The following is a 15,920-nucleotide window of genomic DNA, read 5'->3' as shown; positions in this document are numbered from 1 at the left end:
ACTAGGTACACTGAGTGTTTGCTAGTATAATGGCTTAGTTATAATGAGTGGGAGTGTGCAGATGACAGGAGGGTACAGTGCCAGGGTTGTGGGGCTCTGGGTAGAGGAAAGGAAGCCTGCCTTTCTATTCCCTCCTAATGGGGAAATGCAGCGACGAAATCCCTGACCTTAGCTACACAGACGCTGTCTCTGTTTTCAGGACCTGTCACCTATGGCTCTGACCCTGCCGGTACGAGCCCTTAAAAGGACTTATAGAAAGTGCTCTCCCTAAGCTGTCCAGCGCTGTGTATGGAGCGCATACAGCAGTATCGGCGATAGGACAAAGGACGGAGCTGCGCCAGTGATGACTGACACCAAGGACGCAGAAGGCAGATAATGGCGTGCTGGAGGAAAATGTCCGGTTTTATAATGCAGGGACATATGACATGGACATCCTATCACACATGCCGTTGCTTCTCTGGCTAAAAGTCCACTTAGCTGTGTGTGTGTCTGGGATTGGCTGACATGCTGACCCGCCCCACAAGACGCGCGCGCTTAGGGAAGGAAGACCAGGAAAAAAAAAAAAAATGGCTATCGCCATTATACAAACAGCAGTGATCTGAAGGCGCTGTTCACGCACACTATACACTGAAATTTCATAATAGTGTGAGTCACAGAGTGACTTACACTATTACAGCGGAAAGCCAGCTAGGAATTAGCTGTTTTTTTGCTGCTAGAACCATTATCGAACGTTTCTAGAACTATCGAGCTTTTGCAAAAAGCTCGAGTTCTAGTTCGTTCTATAACAGGCCCCAAAATCACTCGAGCCTAGAACTGGAGAACCTCGAACCTAGAACCGCGCTCAACTCTAATAATTACACAGTGGAATATTGGTTAACGAGTGGGAGTGCTTGTTAACAAAGTTACTCGTCTAGCAAAGCAAAATTTCCCCATAGGAAAGCATTGCAATGCAGACAATTTGTTCTACAACTTGTGCAATCTCCCATCCTGGTACCCTAGTGTGCCATTCCACACACGCATGCGCATACACACATTTTATACTCACCTTACCTTCCGTTCCATCGCCAGCCTCCCGGTTCTTGTAGTTCACCGGTACAAGATGTTTATCGGGTAACCATCGCGACTGATGCTGGAACTTGCGCTGACGTCAAAGGCGGGAGCCGCTTGCTTCTGATTGGTCAGCATGCTGCCTTAGAGTAACTGTTGACAGCGTAAGTTCTTTCCTCGTCGGGATGGTTACCCGATATACATCATGTAGTGGCGAACTACAAGAACCGAGAGGCCAGCGGTGGAACGGAAGGTAAGGTGAGCATAATTTGTGTGTATATGATATAATGCCCTTGTCATGCCCAGTGCACTGTGTCCATATACCGTGCCCAGATTTTTCTTCTGGAGACATCCCCTCCCGCTGTAAATTAAGCAGGCTTCCTCCCTACAATGACATCAACCATGTGGAAATTAACTGTGGTTTAGGCATATTGTGGGGCTCAGAGGGGAAGGGGGGGGGGGAGGGAGTGTGTTTTGGGAGTGCACGTTTTGCTTGTTTTCTTTTTAATGGATTAGATCAGATCTGGAGACCTTGGTAGCCATTCAACTGGCCCATACTGACCAATCCACTTTCCATGTCACTTCATGTAGGAATGCTCGGACCTGTCACCCATAATGTGATGGTGCACCATCATATTATGGGTGTCAGGTCCAAGCATTCCTACATGATCAGTGTCCTGGAAAATGTGGATTGGTCATTGTGGGCCAGTTAAATGGCCACCAAGGTCTCCTGATCTGACCTCCTTAGACTTTTATCTCTTTGGGGTCATCTGAAGGCAATTGTCTATGCTGTGAAGATACAAGATGTGCAACATCTGAAACAACGGATACTGGAAGCCTGTGCTAGCATTTCGTCTGCGGTGTTGCTATCAGTGTTAAGAGTGGGACAAAATAGATGCATTGACTATCTAACACAATAGGCAGCACTTTGAACATATTTTATAAGTGTTCATGAAATTGTAAATAACGAACGAATAAAGTTACGTTAAAACCAACCACACCATTGTTTTTCTTGTGACATCAATAAGTTTGATATGATACATGACCCTCTTCCCATTGGAAAAATAAAAGTTTGATCCAAAATGGCAGATTTCAAAATGGCTGCCATGGTCACCACACATCTTGAAAAGTCCCACCCCCCATATATTAATGATCCAAAAACAGGAAGCTGATATCGCCAACCACTCCCATTAAAATTAGACATCCATATAAATGGCCCACCCTATATATCCCCTTTTCAAGTGAAGTGCTGGTGTACCTTGATTTACTTAACCAGCTTCTATTGAGAGATGTTAAGTGTAGTTGCTGTGAGGCAGCATATATGCAGTTACATGATTGGCTACTCGCACCAGCAATTCTAGGGTATATTGAATTACCAGTCAGAAGTCTGCAGTCAGTGGCTGCAGACTTGTTTAACCTGGACAACTCCTTTTAATCACTGGAGAGCATTATCCATAATGTCTTGGAAGGGGTTGGCTAACTGGGTCATTTTAATAGATAAGCTGCTTATTAGGGGGCTGGCTTTGCATCGCTTATAGTTCCTTTACCTCATACCTTACTAGTCTACAGCTGATACAGGAGGCTTACGCCTCTCAATCAGCTGAAAGTGAAGTTTGTGCTGACTATGGGGAATCTTAAGTTTTGATAAAAGCGTATGAGCAAATTGTTCAGTGGGTACGGAAAGTATTCAGACCCTTTTACATTTTTCACTTTCATTGCAGTCATTTGACAAAACCGTTTTGAATTTATTTTCTCAATGTACAGTCTGCACCCCATCTTAACAGAAATGTAGAAATGTTTGCAAATTTATTAAACAAGAAACTGAAATATCACATGGTCATAAGTATTTAGACCCTTTCCTCACTCATATTTAGGTCACATGCTGTCCATTTCTTTGTGATCCTCCTTAAGATGGTTCTACTTCTTCACTGGAGTCCAGCTGTGTTTAATTAAACTGATAGGACTTGATTTGGAATGTGGGCATGTCAGACCAAATGAGAATCATGAGATCCAAGGAACTGCCCAAGAAGCTCAGACAGAATTGTGGCAAGGCACAGATTTGGCCAAGGTTACAAAATAATTTCTGCAGTACTCAAGGTTCCTAAGACCACATTGGCCTCCATAATCCTTAAATGGAAGAAGTTTGGGACCACCAGAACTCTTCCTAGACCTGGCCATCCAGCCAAACTGAGCAATCGTGGGAGAAGAGCCTTAGTGAGAGAGGTAAAGAAGAACCCCAAGATCACTGGGGCTGAGCTCCAGAGATGCAGTAGGGAGAAGGGAGAAAGCTCCAGAAAGTAAACTATAACTGCAGCCCTCCACTAGTCCGACCTTTATGGCAGAGTGGCCCGACGGAAGCCTCTCACCAGTGCAAGGCATCTGAAAGCCTGCATAGAGTTTGCAAAAAAACACGACTCCCAGACTGCGAAATAAGATTCTCTGGTCTGAGCCGAAGATACCACTTAGAACTTTTTGTGATTTCTATGTGTGGAGAAAACCAGGCACTGCTCATCATCTGCCCAATACAATCCTAACAGTGAAACGTGGTGGCAGCATCATGCTATGGGGGTGTTTTTCAGCTGCAGGGACAGGACGACTGGTTGTAATTGAAGGAAAGATGAATGCAGCCAAGTACAGAGATATCCTGGAAAAAAAACCTCTTCCAGAGTGCTGTGGACATCAGACTTTGCCGAAGGTTCACCTTCCGACAAAACAATGACCCTAAGCACACAGCTAAAATAAGAGGAGTGGCTTCAGAACAACTCTGACCATTCTTGACTGGCCCAGCCAGAGTCCTGACCTAACCCCAATTGAGCATCTCTAGAGACCTGGAAACGGCTGTCCACCAACATTCACCATCTAACCTGACAGAACTGAAGAAGATCTGCAAGGAAGAATGGCAGAGGATCCCCAAATCCAGGTGCGAAAAACTTGTTGCATCATTCCCAAGAAGACTCGGGGCTGTACTAGCGCAAAAGGTGCTTCTACTCCATAGTGAGCAAAGAGGCTGAATACTTATGACCATGGGATATTTCAGTTTTTCTTAATAAATTTGCAAAAACTTCTACATTTCTGTTTTTTCTGTCAAGATGGGGTGCAGAGTGAACATTAATGAGAAAAAAATGTAATTTTTGAATTTACCAAATGGCTGCAATGAAAAAAAGTGAAAAATTTAAAGGGGTCTGAATATTTTCTGTACCCAATGTATATGTCTATTTTAAATGTATGTAAAATCACTTTACATTTTGTTTAGCTGAACGGCCCCTTTCTAATCCTGTACTTCTGCTGACTGCTATAAAATGATGTATAGATTATATATAAATATATAGTTTGTTTTTTATCTGTCCAGGGCCTGGTATTGATGTTCCTGCTCCTGATATGAGCACTGGAGAGAGGGAGATGTCGTGGATTGCAGACACCTATGCAAATACAATTGGATACACAGTAAGATTCAACCCGAAAGAACTTGTCTTCCATCATTCTATAATATCAGTGTAATCTATATTCTAGTGGTGGAGTGGCCCATATTTCAGGCAACTATGAATAAGGTCAAAGTAATCTATCCCTAAAAGAAATGTTGATAGAATATCAACCGTCACAGCAGTACACTTTACTGCACTTTTGCCTTCCATGTGTCAATATAGCCGTATGAGGGCTTGTACTTTTGAATTACCCAATTCATTCTGCCACATATTGTACTGGAAAATTGGGGGGGGGGAGGGGAGTGCAATGCTATTGCAAAAAAGTACAATTGCTCTGTTTTTTTATTTACCATGTTCACTATATGGTAAGTGACCTAGCAATATTATTTCCCAGGTCACTACAAGGTTGTAGATACCAAACATATATAGTTTTACTTTTATGTAAGTGGTGGGGGGGAAAAAAGTTCTGAATTCTGAAGAAAGCCACTTTTGTTGCCATTTTCCAAGACCTGTAGCGTTCTTTTGTTCAGGATATGGCGCTTAGTGATGGCTTATTTTTTGCTGACCTTTTTAATCCTACCATTTTGGGGTCAATACAATGTTTAATTTGTGGGTTTTTTTTTTTTTCTTCCCTTGCTACGTACTTTGCCGATCAGATTAATTGATTTTATCTTTTCATTCGATATTTCTGAACACGGAGATATACCAAGTGTGTGGGCCGGGAGGGGGGGCGGGGGGGTTAGTGATTCGAACTTCACAACTTCATAGATAGTTGTAGGGAGGAGGCAGGAGCTGTTGGGTCCCAGATAAGGTCTGCTATACAGTCTTTAGGCTGACTTTCCCCTGTAACTGGGGCTAATATGCAAGATGAGGGGGATACCTGTTAAAAAAAAAAAAAGTGGTTTTAAATGTTGAAATGCCGTCAAAGGTCTTTTATAATCTTTATAGGGGGCACAATATATGAAATAATTTAATGAAAATCAGAAAAAAAAGAGTGTGGGGGGGAGGGGGAAATCTACTATTCCAAATTGCTGATTCTAGATCTGCCCAAGTTGGGAATTGAGGTGGACTCTGATAGATCGATCTATCTCTAATATTATCCTCCTTTTACATAAAGGGGACAAAATTAAAATGTATTTTAATGGTCCTTTTTATAGTTGCACACTTTGTATTTTTTTTGTGACATAGGAGGCCTAATTTTTGTTTTCATAAAAAAAAATCATGAATATCCTTGCTAAAAAAAATATTAATGCTGATAAACCCAAAATGTGTGTAGTCAGGAATAGGGAAAATGGACCAGTCTTATACTGGTAATACTTGATTTAATTGTGAAGGGTAATTTTTTTTTTTTTTCTCTCCTGATTCTTTTAGGATATTAATGCACATGCTTGTGTAACTGGAAAACCCATCAGCCAAGGAGGCATTCACGGACGTATTTCCGCCACAGGACGTGGTGTCTTCCATGGAATTGAGAATTTCATAAATGAGGCATCCTACATGAGCCTGTTGGGAATGACCCCAGGTTTTGGTGATAAAACCTTTGTTATTCAAGTAAATACTTTAGACTAGTAGATTTATTATTATTTAGTGGTGATAGTTATGGTTTCTCTGCTAGGATTTCTTTTTTGGATCACAATCATTTGACTACCTTTCATATTTTACAGGGGTTTGGTAATGTGGGTCTGCATTCAATGCGTTATCTTCACCGCTTTGGTGCCAAATGTGTTGGCATTGGTGAAATAGATGGAACAATCTGGAATCCAGATGGCATTGACCCCAAAGAGCTTGAAGACTACAAGTTGGTTAGTCCTATTGTTTGATATTAAAATGATTGTTCTGCACATTGGCTTCTCCATAGGTGTTCTCTGCTCAATAGACTTACATGTGGCTGTACATTATCAGCTAATTGGTGAAGTTGCCAATTGTTTGTCCTCCTTATTGCTGGCTTGTCTAATAGGTCCTAAATCTTAATTCCAAATAACTCTAGCCCTGTATATTTGTTTGGACTGTTAATGCATTGTGCAGTTATAGCAAATAGAAGTTGATAACTTTTGATCTGTGACACATGACTATACCCTGTGACTCTTGCCTCGTGTTACATATATATATGGTGGCTGCATTCCTTATTTCTTCGTCGCTCTATTGGGAGACCCAGACGATTGGGGTGTATAGCACTGCCTCCGGAGGCCACACAAAGCAATTACACTAAAAAGTGTAAGGCCCCTCCCCTTCTGGCTATACACCCCCAGTGGGATCACTGGATCACCAGTTTTCTGCTTTGTGCGAAGGAGGTCAGACATCCACGCATAGCTCCACTGTTTGTAGTCAGCAGTAGCTGCTGGCTATATCGGATGGAAGAAAAGAGGGCCCATATGGGGCCCCCAGCATGCTCCCTTCTCACCCGCGGTGGTGCTTGTAAGGTTGAGGTACCTATTGCTGGTACAGAGGCTGGAGCCCACATGCTGTTTTCCTTCCACATCCCCTGGAGGGCTCTGTGGAAGTGGGATCTTGCCGGCCCCCAAGCCCTGGGGCCGGGCTCCATCCACAGACCCATAGAACCTGCTGGATTTGGAGCGGGAGTGCCGTTCAGGGACAAGGCCCTGCAACTTTCAGGTACTCTGTGTCCCCGGCAGGCACGGACACTCTCAGGCTTGCTGAGCGTTATAGTGCGCCGGGGACAGTAGCGCTGTGCGCCGGGGTTAGGTCACTGCAGCTTTGCTGAGTGACGTTTCATGTTGGGAACTACTGCGCCGACCGCTCCTGGAGCGGCGGCGCAGCTGCGACTTGTAGTGCGCCGGGGACTTTGCGCCGACCGCGCTTTTACGGCGGCGGCGCTTCTAACTTTAGCCCCCGGCTTCTGCGGCCTAGTGCCGCTTCGTTCCCGCCCCCACCCTGTCAATCAGGGTAGGGGAGAGACGCTGCTCAATTAACAGCGCCGAGGGCTGGAGCTTTATTTACATGCTCCAGCCCTCTCACTAGGCACAGGGGGAAGCAGACTTCCCGCTCTTCGTCGGTGTACGCCCAGGGCCCACCCCCCCTCTCCACAAGGACGCCGGCAGCCATTACACATGCGGCTGGCTGGGGAAAGGCAGCAGGCTCTGGGAGACCCAGACTAGAGGGATTTCTGGCGTCCACACACCGCTCCTAAGCGGGTGGTAAGCAGCACAGTAGTGCTGGCCCCTCTAGTGCCTCAGTGTTATATTAGTGTACTTTTTTCTTGGTACCATATATATATATATATATATATTTATATAGTGCACTGTAAGGTCGCTTCTTGGCTGGACACCCTGTACTGCTCTGAGGAGGCAGCAACATGTCATCCGCAAAACGCAAGGGTGCCAAGGCACAGGCTGTGTACACTGTTTGTACTGCATGTGGGGCTGATCTACCGGCAGGCTCCAAAGACTCACATTGTGTTCAATGTTCAATCCCAGTGGCACTTCGTCAGCCAGAGCCTAATGTGGTGGTAGCCCAGGCTGAGGCGCCTGTGAACCCTGCCCCGGTGACGGGGACAGACTTTGCAGTTTTTGCTGATAAAATGTCTGTGACTATGGCAAAAATCCTGGAGACCTTGCAGTCCAGGCCAGTTGCTCAGGCCATGGACACTGCTGTGTCTATGCTCCCCGGTCCCCCTCAGTTGGAACTAATCCGTACTTCAGGGGGGTCTCAAGCATCACAGGCTGAAGTCTCTGACTCAGATGACAGTCCCAGGCAGCCTAAGCGAGCTCGCTGGGAAAGACCCTCCACGTCCTCACACTGTTCAGGGTCTCAGCGACAAGAGTCTCTCTGTGATGAGACTGAGGAAGGTGACCAGGATTCTAATCCTGAGGCCCCTCTCAATCTGGATGCCCCTGATGGTGACGCCATGGTTAATGACCTTATATCGGCAATTAATAGGCTGTTGGATATTTCTCCCCCAGCCCCTTCTGCAGAGGAGGCAGCTGCACAGCAGGAGAAGTTCCATTTCCTATATCCCAAGCGTAAATTAAGTGCTTTTTTGGACCACTCTGATTTCAGAGAATCGATCCAGAAACACGACGCTCATCCAGACAAGCGTTTCTCTAAACGTTCTAAGGATACCCGTTATCCTTTTCCCTCTGAGGTAGCCAAACGCTGGACCCAGTGTCCAAAGGTGGATCCCCCAATTTCCAAGCTTGCGGCTAGATCCATAGTCGCAGTAGAGGATGGCGCTTCACTTAAAGATGCCAACGACAGACAGATGGACCTTTGGTTGAAATCTGTCTATGAATCTATCGGCGCGTCGTTTGCTCCAGCATTCGCGGCCGTGTGGGCACTCCAAGCTATTTCAGCTGGTTTAGCACAGGTGGATGCTTTCATACATCCAGCAGTGCCGCAAGTGGCGTCCCTAACTTCGCAAATGTCTGCGTTTGCGACCTATGCTATCAATGCTGTCCTAGAATCTACGAGCCGTACCGCTATGGCGTCCGCCAATTCTGTGGTTTTGCGCAGAGCCTTGTGGTTAAAGGACTGGAAAGCAGATGCTGGTTCCAAAAAATGCTTAACCAGCTTGCCATTATCTAGAGACAGACTGTTTGGTGAGCCATTGGCTGAAATCATAAAACAGTCCAAGGGTAAGGACTCTTCCTTACCACAGCCCAGAGCAAGTAAACCTCAACAGAAAAAGTGGCAGTCGAGGTTTCGGTCCTTTCGTGGCTCGGGCAAGGCCCAATTCTCCTCGTCCAAAAGGACTCAGAAAGAACAAGGGAACTCAGATTCCTGGCGGGCTCACTCACGCCCCAGGAAAGCAAATGGAGGAACCGCTTCCAAAGCAGCTACCTCATGACTTTCGGCCTCCTCCCTCCGCATCCTCGGTCGGTGGCAGGCTCTCCCGCTTTTGCGACATTTGGCTGTCTCAGGTCAAAGACCGGTGGGTAACAGACATTCTGTCTCGCGGGTACAGAATCGAGTTCAGTTCTCGGCCTCCACTTCGGTTCTTCAGAACCTCCCCACACCCCAACCGAGCAGATGCCCTGCTGCAGGCGGTGGACTCTCTAAGAGCAGAAGGAGTCGTGATCCCTGTCCCCCCTCTCGAACGGGGGCGAGGATTTTACTCCAATCTCTTTGTGGTTCCAAAAAAGGACGGCTCCTTCCGTCCTGTTCTGGACCTAAAACTACTCAACAAGCATGTGAACGCCAGGCGGTTCCGGATGGAATCCCTCCGCTCAGTCATTGCCTCTATGTCTCAAGGAGATTTCCTAGCATCAATAGACATCAAGGATGCTTATCTCCACGTGCCGATTGCTACAGAGCACCAATGCTTCCTACGCTTCGTGATAGGAGACGACCATCTTCAGTTCGTAGCTCTGCCATTTGGTCTGGCGACAGCCCCTCGGGTGTTCACCAAGGTCATGGCGGCAGTGGTAGCAGTCTTGCACTCTCACGGACACTCTGTGATCCTTTACTTGGACGATCTACTGGTCAAGGCACCCTCTCAAGAGGCATGCCGACTCAGCCTGAATGTTGCACTGGAGACTCTCCAGGCGTTCGGGTGGATCATCAACTTCCCAAAGTCAAATCTGTCACCGGCCCAATCACTAACGTATCTTGGCATGGAGTTTCATACTCTCTCAGCGATAGTGAAACTTCCGCTGGACAAGCAGCGGTCTCTACAGACTGGGGTGCAGGCTCTCCTTCAAAGTCAGCCGCACTCCTTGAGACGCCTCATGCACTTCCTCGGGAAGATGGTGGCGGCAATAGAGGCGGTTCCGTTTGCGCAGTTTCATCTGCGTCCACTTCAATGGGACATTCTCCGCCAATGGGACGGGAAGTCAACATCCCTGGACAGGAAGGTCTCCCTTTCCCAGACAGCCAAAGACTCTCTGCAGCGGTGGCTTCTTCCCACCTCATTATCACAGGGAAGATCCTTCCTACCACCGTCTTGGGCGGTGGTCACGACAGATGCGAGTCTGTCAGGGTGGGGAGCAGTCTTTCTCCACCACAGGGCTCAGGGTACGTGGTCTCAGCAGGAGTCCACCCTTCAGATCAATGTTCTGGAAATCAGAGCAGTGTATCTTGCCCTACTAGCCTTCCAGCAGTGGCTGGAAGGAAGGCAGATCCGAATTCAGTCGGACAACTCCACAGCGGTGGCATACATCAACCACCAAGGGGGGACACGCAGTCGGCAAGCCTTCCAGGAAGTCCGGAGGATTCTGATGTGGGTGGAAGCCACAGCCTCCACAATATCCGCGGTTCACATCCCCGGCGTAGAAAACTGGGAAGCAGACTTCCTCAGTCGCCAGGGCATGGACGCAGGGGAATGGTCCCTTCACCCAGACGTGTTTCAGGAAATCTGTCGCCGCTGGGGGGTGCCGGACGTCGACCTAATGGCGTCACGGCACAACAACAAGGTCCCAACCTTCATGGCACGGTCTCGCGATCAAAGAGCGCTGGCGGCAGACGCCCTAGTGCAAGATTGGTCGCAGTTCCGGCTCCCTTATGTGTTTCCACCTCTGGCACTCCTGCCCAGAGTGCTACGCAAAATCAGATCCGATTGCAGCCGCGTCATACTTGTCGCCCCAGACTGGCCGAGGAGGGCGTGGTATCCGGATCTGTGGCAGCTCACGGTCGGCCAACCGTGGGCACTCCCAGACCGACCAGACTTACTGTCCCAAGGGCCGTTTTTCCATCGGAATTCTGCGGCCCTGAACCTGACTGTGTGGCCATTGAGTCCTGGATCCTAACGTCTTCAGGGTTGTCCCAAGGGGTCGTTGCCACCATGAGACAGGCTAGGAAGCCCACGTCTGCTAAGATCTACCACAGAACGTGGAGGATATTTTTATCCTGGTGCTCTGCTCAGGGAGTGTCTCCCTGGCCATTTGCATTGCCTACCTTTCTTTCTTTCCTGCAATCTGGGTTAGAAAAAGGTTTGTCGCTCGGCTCCCTTAAAGGTCAGGTCTCGGCGCTATCCGTCTTTTTTCAGAGGCGTTTGGCACGCCTTCCTAAGGTGCGCACGTTCCTACAGGGGGTTTGCCATATCGTACCCCCGTACAAGCGGCCGTTAGATCCATGGGATCTGAACAGGGTACTAGTTGCCCTCCAGAAGCCGCCTTTCGAGCCTCTGAAGGAGGTTTCACTTTCTAGACTATCACAGAAAGTGGCTTTTCTGGTAGCGATCACATCTCTTCGGAGAGTGTCTGAGCTGGCAGCACTATCATCCAAGGCTCCCTTCCTGGTCTTCCACCAGGACAAGGTTGTGCTGCGTCCTATTCAGGAGTTTCTCCCGAAGGTGGTATCCTCTTTTCATCTTAATCAGGATATCTCTTTGCCTTCGTTTTGTCCTCATGCAGTTCATCGGTATGAGAAGGATTTACATTTGTTAGATCTGGTGAGAGCACTCAGAATCTACATTTCCCGCATGGCGCCCTTGCGCCGTTCGGATGCACTCTTTGTCCTTGTCGCTGGTAAGCGCAAAGGGTCGCAGGCTTCTAAAGCCACCCTGGCTCGATGGATCAAAGAACCAATTCTTGAAGCCTACCGTTCTGCTGGGCTTCCGGTTCCATCAGGGCTGAAGGCCCATTCTACCAGAGCCGTGGGTGCATCCTGGGCATTACGACACCAGGCTACGGCTCAACAGGTGTGCCAGGCAGCTACCTGGTCGAGTCTGCACACTTTCACCAAACATTATCAGGTGCATACCTATGCTTCGGCGGACGCCAGCCTAGGTAGAAGAGTCCTGCAGGCGGCAGTTGCCTCCCCGTAGGGGAGGGCTGTCTTGCAGCTCTAACATGAGGTATTTCTTTACCCACCCAGGGACAGCTTTTGGACGTCCCAATCGTCTGGGTCTCCCAATAGAGCGACGAAGAAGAAGGGAATTTTGTTACTTACCGTAAATTCCTTTTCTTCTAGCTCTTATTGGGAGACCCAGCACCCGCCCTGTTGTCCTTCGGGATTGTTGGTTTGTTTGCGGGTACACATGTTGTTCATGTTGAACGGTTTTCAGTTCTCCGATGTTACTCGGAGAGAATTTGTTTAAACCAGTTATTGGCTTTCCTCCTTCTTGCTTTTGCACTAAAACTGGTGAGCCAGTGATCCCACTGGGGGTGTATAGCCAGAAGGGGAGGGGCCTTACACTTTTTAGTGTAATTGCTTTGTGTGGCCTCCGGAGGCAGTGCTATACACCCCAATCGTCTGGGTCTCCCAATAAGAGCTAGAAGAAAAGGAATTTACGGTAAGTAACAAAATTCCCTTCTTCCCAATCACGAGGCAGTGCCTTTAATGAGGGCGAGGCACAAATACAATGCTTACCCACTGGATGCCGCTGTCAATTGTGACCAAGTGATCTAGGCAGTTATGGAGGGGGTTTCTTTCTTGCCCTCATTGGCAACCTATGACAGTGTTTGGTACCAAAGGTTGAACAGAGGACCATAAGCCCTTATTAGATGGCCTTAGGAGTTTTCCGATTTCTGAAAACCACCATCCCCAGGCACAGTTAAGCAATGATGTTACCTTGACAGTGCGGCAGTGTAGGGGAGATTGGTGACTGTCAGATTATTCGGCTTGAGCTGCATAAATCTGCGGAGCTCATCGATAGGTTGACAACACTGCAGCCAAACATCAGCCAAAAATCAGCGCCGCAGTTGTCTTGGAATTCCCCTACCTCAATGCAATGTACTACAATTCCTAAGTACTGTATTAACTCATCTAATATATATATATATAAACAAACCTCTCCCAATCACACTGAGGTTATACTTTATTGAACAATGAACAACCCAAGTGTAGAATACTTCAGGGTCGCCCTTAAAGTTCTAACTCTATAAATGCACCAATGCATGAACAATAACTTTTTTTTTTTTCCTGTAATATGGTTGACAGATTGCAGATGAAGTTATTAGTCTCCATCATATTTAGGTGACAGGCTTAAGGCCTAGCTTTCTGTAAAATGTTGCATGCACTTGTAGTTGCCACAAGGTGGCAGTGTGATCTCTGTTGTGGATTTGTTCATGGTGTCTGTTACGGGCGCTCCTCCTACACCTAAAGTTATTGCCAGAAGTCCAATGTTTTCTATTCGAATTGTCAGCCCCTGTTTACACTGCAGCGGAGCTGGTGATCAGTTGTAGTCAGAATGCTGAAACGCCTAGCATTCATGTCACTATGTCGGGGTGCTACCTGTTAAACGTCATCCTACTTTAATAAAAGCAGTGTAGCGTTGGTGACCAGGTAATGCCGGAAGTCAGTCCTCCAATTATGTAGCATTATGTAATTCATACGGAGTGTTAATAGGTAAGAATAATCCCATTTACAAATGTATTTTACCAGCAACATGGGACAATTGTTGGGTTCCCCAAAGCCCAGCCATATGATGGGAACATTCTTGAAGCGGACTGTGACATCCTCATCCCAGCTGCTAGTGAAAAACAGCTGACCAAGTCTAATGCCCACAAAATTAAAGCAAAGGTACGATTATGCCAGAACACGTATGACACGTCATTCACAGTGTGGGTCTCCTTTTTAGTATTTAATTTTTTTTTTCTTTGCTTTAAATCTCTAGATTATCGCAGAGGGAGCTAATGGGCCTACAACTCCTGAGGCCGATAAAATCTTCCTTGAGAGAAATATTATGGTGATTCCAGTAAGTATGGGAGGAGAAACGCTTCATTAAGATCTGGTATATTTTTGCGATGTCTGACCAAATCTAGCTTGTGTTATCTTTATTGAAATTAAACAATTATACCACTATATGATTATAAAAGGCACCGCTCAGCTCCATCATCAATCCTTTGGTAGCAAGAGGCTTTGTATATTCTGTTTTAGATATAATTTAATTAAAACAAAAAATGTACATGGGAGTGATTCAGTAATGTGATTTTCTTATTTTTTATTTTTTTTTTGGTTAAACTAATCTTCTCTTGTTTTCCAGTCACTATGGTAAAGTGAATAGTGTATTTTAAAACTACAGCTTGTTCTCCCAAAAAAAGTAATTCCTAAAACTGTCGCAGAAGAAATAAGTTTGTTTTTGAAAGAAGGAAAATAAACGTAAAAATGAAAAGTCCCATTATGGTGATGGGCATGGACTACAGTGTTCAGTACTTGTATCGAGCAGTCGGAGGCGTGCAACTCGTGCACTGTGTATAATGGAAGTCAATGGGTAACTTGAGCATTTTTCCAGAAGATCTGGAAAAATTCTCAATTTCTGCAGTGACTTCCATTATACTCAATACACGAGTCGAGCCCTTTTTTTCCTCCTTACTAGTACCAGCTATGGTAATGCTCGCTCCTCACTAGGCCCTTATTAAAGCTACGACTACAAAGTGACTGTCCACTACTCTGAGTAACTGAGTTCACTCGCTGCGACATCACTGCACTATAGGATCATGTGACAGCTGTCATGTCCAAAGCCGCTATGTAACTCTAGCCTTGACCGTTAAGCCAGTTTAATGATTTAAATAGCCTACCCCTAAACTGATTGATATTGGAAAGCCTTTTTTTTTCTTTTCTTACTAACAGGACTTGTATCTCAATGCTGGAGGTGTAACTGTATCATACTTTGAGTGGCTGAAGAATCTTAATCATGTGAGCTACGGAAGGCTGACCTTCAAATATGAGCGAGATTCCAATTACCATTTGTTAAGTACGTATTTCTAAACCCTGTTTGCTCTTACCATAAGAGGGTAACATGGGCATTAACCGTTTTATATTTGCTTTTCAGTGTCTGTCCAGGAAAGTCTAGAGAGAAAGTTTGGAAAACATGGTGGATCCATACCTGTGGTGCCTACTGCTGAGTTCCAGGCTAGAATATCTGTAAGTGCCACCTTTACTGCTTCAAATGTGTAAATGATTTGTTTCAAGTCTACCATATACTTCAGAGATCCATAAGAGAAGGTCTGAAATATCTGAGAAATGAAGTATTTTCACATTTAAATCACACACACTGCTGGATATCCTCTAGAACTGAAAATATAACTCTTTCAGCTTAACTTCCACAATAAGGCCTAAGACACACGGCATGAAAATCGGAGCGAGTGGAATGTGATAAAACATCGCATTTCACTCTGACCAATATTCGCCTATGTGTCAGCACCCATGAGTGATTATTTTCTCAGCCCTAATCGGACCGAGAAAACAATCGCAGCATGCTACAACTGTAATGTGATCATTGTTTCTCTCGCACCCATTCAAGTCTATGAGGCGAGAGAAAAATTGCACTGCACTCGCGGTACACCGGTGTACCGCGAGTGCAGGGCGAGAAGGGCAATAGCTGGCCACGGAGGAGAGAGGGAGATAAATCCCTCCTCACCTCCGCAGCACCAGCCCGCCCCTTCTCAATGTCAGCCCGCCCCCACAGCTGTGGTCCAATTGCATGATCTGACCTCAGTCGCAATGACACTCTGCTCCCATTGTGCTGCCAGCGTGAGCAGAGTGTCATTCGAGGATCGCAGTAGTCTCCTGTGTGGCCCCGGCCTAACAGTAGAAGTTCAGAAATGCCATCGG

General features: G+C 46.5%; 1 protein-coding gene across 1 annotated transcript in view; it reads left to right on the top strand.

Annotated features, from left to right (window-relative positions):
• The window catches only part of LOC142311020 (glutamate dehydrogenase, mitochondrial), a 47,557-nt gene that overhangs the window by 26,015 nt on the left and 5,622 nt on the right, over nucleotides 1-15,920 (top strand). The window contains exons 5-11 of the mRNA XM_075349004.1: nucleotides 4,397-4,491; nucleotides 5,841-6,020; nucleotides 6,134-6,271; nucleotides 13,749-13,886; nucleotides 13,981-14,061; nucleotides 14,937-15,060; nucleotides 15,139-15,230. Coding sequence (XP_075205119.1) covers nucleotides 4,397-4,491; nucleotides 5,841-6,020; nucleotides 6,134-6,271; nucleotides 13,749-13,886; nucleotides 13,981-14,061; nucleotides 14,937-15,060; nucleotides 15,139-15,230 — 848 coding nt within the window. The remainder of the gene's footprint in view (nucleotides 1-4,396; nucleotides 4,492-5,840; nucleotides 6,021-6,133; nucleotides 6,272-13,748; nucleotides 13,887-13,980; nucleotides 14,062-14,936; nucleotides 15,061-15,138; nucleotides 15,231-15,920) is intronic.

Source organism: Anomaloglossus baeobatrachus, chromosome 5, assembly GCF_048569485.1.
Source record: "Anomaloglossus baeobatrachus isolate aAnoBae1 chromosome 5, aAnoBae1.hap1, whole genome shotgun sequence".
Taxonomy (NCBI): domain Eukaryota; kingdom Metazoa; phylum Chordata; class Amphibia; order Anura; family Aromobatidae; genus Anomaloglossus; species Anomaloglossus baeobatrachus.
The sequence above is the reverse complement of the archived record's forward strand: the minus strand, read 5'-3'. Positions and strand labels throughout refer to the sequence as shown.